The sequence below is a fragment of the Bison bison genome, unplaced genomic scaffold (genome assembly GCF_000754665.1).
Source record: "Bison bison bison isolate TAMUID 2011002044 unplaced genomic scaffold, Bison_UMD1.0 scf7180017864080, whole genome shotgun sequence".
NCBI classification, from domain to species: Eukaryota; Metazoa; Chordata; class Mammalia; order Artiodactyla; family Bovidae; genus Bison; species Bison bison.
In genome coordinates this window covers 4,367,980-4,374,599 of record NW_011494652.1, presented here as the reverse complement: position 1 = coordinate 4,374,599, position 6,620 = coordinate 4,367,980, and the positions used below count along the sequence as shown (strand labels likewise).

At 55.0% G+C, this 6,620-nt stretch overlaps 1 protein-coding gene across 2 annotated transcripts in view; it reads right to left on the bottom strand.

The window, feature by feature from the left end:
- Positions 1 to 3,914: 3,914 nt before the first annotated feature.
- CLCF1 (cardiotrophin-like cytokine factor 1) overlaps positions 3,915 to 6,620 on the bottom strand; it is an 8,500-nt gene continuing 5,794 nt past the window's right edge. The window contains exon 3 of one of the 2 annotated variants that reach the window (XM_010837709.1): positions 3,915 to 5,357. In XM_010837709.1, the coding sequence (XP_010836011.1) occupies positions 4,863 to 5,357 (495 nt within the window). In that variant the 3' untranslated portion in view covers positions 3,915 to 4,862. Of the gene's footprint in view, positions 5,781 to 6,620 lie in introns of both variants that reach the window. The other variant, XM_010837710.1, reaches the window with a different exon arrangement.

Here is a 6,620-nt window from a genome sequence, read left to right as displayed (position 1 = left end):
GTTCTTCACATCAAGTGGCCAAAATATTGGAGTTTCAGCTTCAGCATCAGTCTTTCCAATGAATATTCAGGACTGATTTCCTTTAGGATGGACTGATTGGATCTCCTTGCAGTCCAAGGGACCCTCAAGAGTCTTCTCCAACACCACAGTTCAAAAGCCATCGATTCTTCTGCGCTCAGCTTTCTTTATAGTCCAACTCTCACATCCATACATGATTACTGGAAAAACCATAGCTTTGACTAGATGGACCTTTGTTGGCAAAGTAATATCTCCGCTTTTTAATGTGCTGTCTAGGTTGGTCATAACTTTTCTTCCAAGGAGCAAGTGTCTTTTAATTTGATGGCTGCAGTCACCATCTGCAGTGATTTTGGAGCCCCCCAAAAATAAAGTCTGTCACTGTTTCCACTGTTCCCCCCTCTGGCTATAATATCATACTTAAGAGGTGGAACATGAGATAACCAGTGACACTAACTAATGAAGATAACCAGTGAAAACTCATCACTTCTCCTGAAGCATCTGTGGATGGAGAACCCATGATAAACCCATTCACAGAAAATCCTGATGAGCTGTGGTTTGTCAGGAGCTGCCTGCCCCATGGTCCACAGGGCCAAACCCCAAAGAAAGACTCAGCACTGATGTCATAGTAAGGAACTATTTGGGGGAAAATGCCCTTTCCGGCTAGGTTCTCCTCTGTGTCCACTGCCTGCTCCCCCCTCCCCACCGCCCGCCAACCATTTCCCTCTGCTCCCACCCAGCACCCCTGCACACAACTCAATAGCTCACAGCCACTCAACATGCACTCTGTAGCCCTCTGGAGCCTCTCACCCCTTGATTCTCTGCCATCCCTGCCTTGCCAGTTCTCAACCTTGGGAAATAGCCTCTCTTCACTCTGTCCACCCCCTCTGGCCACCTCTGGCTCTCTAGGAAATGTCAGAGAATGTCACAATCCTGCTGATGAGTCCACAGCAGAGAGGTGTTTGCTGACCTCACTGGTGCCCCAGCAGCCCTTTTGATTCTCCTCTGCCTGTCCCTGATTCCATCCCCCAAACTTCTCAGTCCTTCTCCCCCACCACCCCTCACACAGCAACAACGTGTCCTGACCTCCTGCAGGTAAAAACGCCCACAGCAAACCACCCAAGCAAAACACCTCCCGTGATTCTGCTGCTCACTCTAGAGATTCCCTTTGCCACTAAACTCTGGAAGGAATAGGTTTATTCTTCCACCTTCCTTCTTACCACCTCCTTCTTTAATCTCACAATTCAGTGTCTCTCAACTGCTCTTGCAAAGGTGGCCTAGGACTCCCTGGTGACCAAAGCCAATGCAGTTTCTCCCCCCATCTCCTCTCCAGTCTCCTGGGGCTGCCTCTTTGAAATGCTCTTCCCTTGGCTTTTCACATACTGTTGTCTCTATGCTCTTCAAATCAGATCATCGCTCTTCAAATCAGATCATCGAGTACTTTATCATTGTGGGGAAATGCTTCAAGGATGCAACAATGAATACATGGTGGAGCCTGCCCTCAGGATGCTACCTGGTTAAAAAGGAGGTGGACACAACCAGCCCTGGTCCTGCCCACCCTCCAGGAACGGTGTCAGATCCCCCTCAGGAGCACCCACTGTGTCCTGGGTGCTGGGAATACAGCGGGGACTGCAGACGCCACTTCCTCCCCAGTGGAGCTCTCAGACCAGCAGGGCCCTTGCCTGCCTGGATGCCATCACTCCTTCCTTCAAATAGTATTTCCCCTGCGTCTTTCTGCACTTAATCAAATTCTGCCTTGGATTCTAGCATTTGGCAGGGGGTGGGGATGGGGCGGGGGCTGGTCCCTTTTCCTGGATTGTTTAGTTCCACACGCTAATTGAACACCTTCTTTGGGCTTGAGCTTGAGCCTGAGCTGCATGCTGGAGAGGGAAATGGGGAAGACTCAGAATCTGCCCCCAGGAAGCACACAGTAGGCGGGAAGCACCTTCCTTCAGCCTGCATCCTGTTTAGCCCCTTGCCTGGTGCCTCACAGAACAACCACTGCATGGAGACAGCCCAGATGCCCTTTTCTTTCTATTTCCTTAGGCTGGCGGGTGGTGGGACCTGCAGGTGTCCCTGGGCACGCCTGGACCCCTCAGGGTGGGTGTGTTCTCCCCCTTGGGTCAGGTGACTCAGGGACCTTTGACAGAGCCCGGCTCACGCCACCCACAAGCAGGTTCGTGGCTCCCGCACCTATACTCCCAGATCTCCCGCTTCCAGTGACTCTGTACTTGTCACCACCTCCCAGGGTCTGTCTGCAAGAGCAGGATTTTGTGCTTTTGTTTCTTATCGGCTCAGGCGAGCCCGGTTTCTTCCCAGAGAGACTTTGGGCTCTGTAAGGGCAGCAGCCAAGTCAGGTCCTGGCCTTCTTTTGGCTCTCCTACACCAGTTAGCACAGTGATGGGCAGGTAATTAGGTCTTTAAAATATCTGTCAACTGGTTGACATCACCCTCATTTGTTACTCCCTTCACTTAGGGCACTGTCTGCAAGAGGCCCTGGTAAAATATCCCCATGTTACCTGGGAACAATTAGCACATGGATCCACCCAGCAGCTCTTCACCAGAGCATCCTGATATGCTGACATCAGTCATCTGTGATTATGGATCCTTGGCACTTCAGCCAAGCATCTTACTGTCATTGTGTCTCTTATCCCTTCCAACATTCTTATAAGGGTGTTAATTTTACCCATTTTACAGATGGGGAAACTGGACAGTAGAGAGCTTTAAATCATTTGTCCAAGGTCACCCAGCTGGTAGGTTATGGACCTGGAATTTGAGCTTAGGTCATCCTTGATTGGGCTTCCCAGGTGGCTCAGGGGTAAAGAATCTGGCTGCCAAGCAGGTAACGAGGCTTCGATCCTTGAGTCAGGAAGATCCCTGGAGAAGGTAGTGGCAACCCTCTCTAGTATTCTTGCCTGAAAAATCCATGGAGAGAGGAGCATGGCGGGTTACACTCCATGGGGTTGCAAAGAACCAGACGTGACTGAGCGACTAAACAACATCATCCTTGAACAGCGTCTGTCTTATTTGCTTGCATTGCAGTGTGAGTTCTTCTCTCTCCTCTATTAATTTTATGTGGAAGAGCAAAGTGTAGAATCACAGCTGAAGCTTGTGACTTGGCCTCAGTCTGTCACGCTCCATGGGAGATGGAAAGTGTCTAGATGGTGAGGGTTACTGCTGGGGGCTCAGACAGGTAGCCCCAGGTGGGGGTCCTGGGGAAGCTGAGGGGCTTGGAGAGAGAGTCAGAGGGCAGACAGGCAGCTTTGCACAGGGACAGACCTACAGGACCACTAAAGTGAGCCAGAGGAGTAAGGTGGATTAGCAAAGGCTGGGAGGAGGAAAGGAAGCGACAGAGGGGAAGATATTTGGGAGGACTTCTTGGACAGCAAGGAGATCAAACCAGTCAATCCTAAAGGAAATCAACCCTGAAGACTCATTGGAAGGACAGATGCTGAAGCTCCAGTACTTTGGCCACCTGATTCGAAGGACCAACTCACTGGAAAAGACCCTGATGCTGGGAAAGACTGCAAGCAAAAGGAGAAGGGGGTGAAAGAAGATGAGATGGTTGAGTCCACTGACTCAATGGGCATGAGTCTTGAGCAAACTCAGGGAGATAGTGAAGGACAGAGAAGCCTGGTGTGCTGCAGTCCACGGGGTCACAGAGTCAGACATGACTGAGGGACTGAACAATAAGAGGGTGGGTGAGGGGCAGGAGCGTCTCCCCAGTGGACACGTGGGAGAGAGCCTCTTCCCCGGCTCGGCCTCTCCTGGGCTAACTCTTGGGCTTCTGGCCCTTCACTAGCAGGTGTGGGAGCCTAGGGCTGGGGGTGGGCAGAGGAAAGGCCAGGAGAACACGGATGAGAGCCAGGGGTGGGGCGAGGTCAAGCAAAGAGATGACATTCTGGGGCAAGCATTTTATTTGTTAATACAAGAATAGAAATTCTGCAATAAATATCATCTAATAAATAACATCTCCAAATAAATAAATATTAATACAACAAACTTAAAAGAGTCATGAGTTGGGTGGGGCTGGGGGGCAGGGCCTAGGGGAGCTGCCCCCATACCCCGAAATGCTACCACAATGTAAACTTTCAGGAAATTCTGTGGCTGTGGCTATGGTTGCCCTCCCCAGCCTGGGCAACCCACAGATACCCTGGGAAAGGGGGCAGAGGGGAGGCACCCTGGAGCTGGCAAGGAAATCCAAGGCCATGTCCTTCTGGATGACACCCTGTGCCACGGATCACCTTGGTGGCCCCTGGGTCCAGTCTGTCCCTGCCCCTCTGCTTTCAGTATCATCTCCATTGCAGACCCCACCTCTTCCATTTTTCATCCCATCTCTTCCGTCTGGACTTGGCCACCGTGTGTTTCCTGAACTGGATGTATTGAGTTGTTTGAGGGGTGGGGGAGCAACACCCATCTAAGGAGAGCAGGGCAGCCAAAGGGTTTCACCCCAGAAAGGCACATGTGATGGTGCCCCCCCTCTCCCTGCCCTACAGGCACGCTTCCTGGAAGTGCCACTTGAGGGGCTGAGTGGGCACTGGCAAGTGGTGGGCAGGAAGCAGGAAGCTGCAAGAGCCTCACGCTAACTGCAGCCACTCTGGGTGCCCTTGAGCATGACGTCCTGTGGAAATGGGATGGGGCCTATTGCACCTCTTCCTCAGACCCGTAGGACTTAGGGAGGCCAGGAGGGGATGGGCCTCATTGCATCACACCATCCTCCAAGTCCAGGGAGGCTGGAGGCTCACGGCTTCAGTCTCCTGGCTCAACGAGTGTTGGTGTACGCGTTTCTCCCTCCTAGAGTGGGAGCAGGACTGGAAGGAGGAAGGGAAGGAGAGAGTGGTCGGAGATCAGAAGCCACGGGCCTCCAGGTGTAGGGTGACTGCGGTGGCCGGAGGCTGCATCTTCTTCTTGAGTCGGTTGAAGTCCTTGGCTGAGCGCCACAGCCAGGTCTGCAGCTCCTTCAACAGCCAGAAGTCGTCCATCTTCTGGAGGAAGTCACTGTGGGCAGGGCCAGGGGCCCAGGTGGGCTCAGTCCCGGGCAGAGGCTGGGGCAGCGGGTAGCCCAGAGCTGCCATGACGCCCGCGATGCTGCCCAGTAGGCCCTGGAGGCTGGTGCAGAAGTGGGCCAGGCTGCGGCGCAGCTCGGCCGTGGCGGCCTGGCGGTTGAGGCCCCGCAGGTAGCACAGGAGGTGGCTGTAGGCCTCGTAGTTCTGGGTCAGCCGCAGTTTGTCGTTAAGGCTTCGCCACACCTCCAGGTTGACAGTGGCCTTGGGCAGAGTCTCCACCCCCAGCCGAGGGGGGTTGAAGTCAGGCTCGTTGAAAGGGGGGCCCAGGTAGTTCAGCTGTGAAAAGGAGAGGACGATGGGGAAGGAGGGGGGCGGAGGAGCCGGCTGGCCTGCTGGGAGATGCTCGCCCCCAAAGCTTCTATTTCCTGCGTCCCCTGACACTGGCCCCATCTCCATGCTAGGCCTCCCCTAAGTTTCTCCAGGGATGTCATTGGCATGGAGGTGACAGTTGAAGCAACGAGGGCGATGAGCTCCCCTATGGAGAAGTGCAGAAAGAGAAAAACACGCAGGAGAAACTCAGGAAGGACGTGCTGACTGGCTGAGAGCACAAGCCTTGGGACAGCGCCCCGTGGGGGGCAGGGCAGAGCGGAAGAGGAGCCCTGAGGACCCAGGAGGCCAGGCCACAGAGGTGAAGGTGGACCAGGAGAGTGCAGGGCCAAGAAGAGGAGCTCGAGAAGGCAGCAGGGCTCAGCAGCAGGGCTGCAAAACAGAGAGTGAGGACAGTGAGGCTCAGGAACACCGCTGGGCTTGGCAAGAACCAGGTGCCTGACGACCTTGGAGAGAACCGTTCCAGTGGCCTGGAAGCCAGATTGCAGGGGTTAAGGAGTGAGTGGGTGGAGAGGAAGTGGAGGCAGAGGGTGTAGACCACTCCTTCAGGGAATTTGGCAGGGAAAGCCCGGGGAAGAAAAAGGGTCAGGAGCTGGAGCGGGTAGCAGAGTCAAGCAGAGGTTTCCTGGACGGGAAGGCAGAAAGGAGAGCGGGTGGGAAGGCAGAGGGCCGGGGGGCACCCAAGCTACGCCTGCCCCTGACAAGCCTGGGCCACTCGCTGGAGGGCAGGGGACATGGTCCTCGCTGAGGCCCCCAGAGAAGGGCTCAGAGGCGCAGGGCTGCCGGAGGCAGAAATGGGCCATCTCAAGAGCTGGGCAGGAGGAAGGGTGTGAATACAGTCTAGGGACGAGGACAGAATCTTGCCAACCCTCAGGGGAGAGGCCTGGGGCCCAGGGAGAGGGCAAAGGAGCCGGCTCAGCTGGGAGAGAGAGGGAGAAGCAAGAGGCGAGGCCTGGGATAGGCAACCCCAGGGGGAGGTTCACACGCTGACAAGCTCAGAGACAAACTAATTTCCTCGGTGTATCCTGGGGCTGGAGCCAGCTCCCCCGCCACCCTCCTCCCCCTGCTTTCCCTGGCTCCAGAGTAGGGTCTGGGATGTGGAGGAGGAACACGGGAAGAGGGGCCAGTTCCCCACGGTCCTCGGCAACCCCGACCCTCCTCCCTTCTCTCTTGGGCTCTCCGAGCACCTCCGGACCGCACCCAGATCCTTAT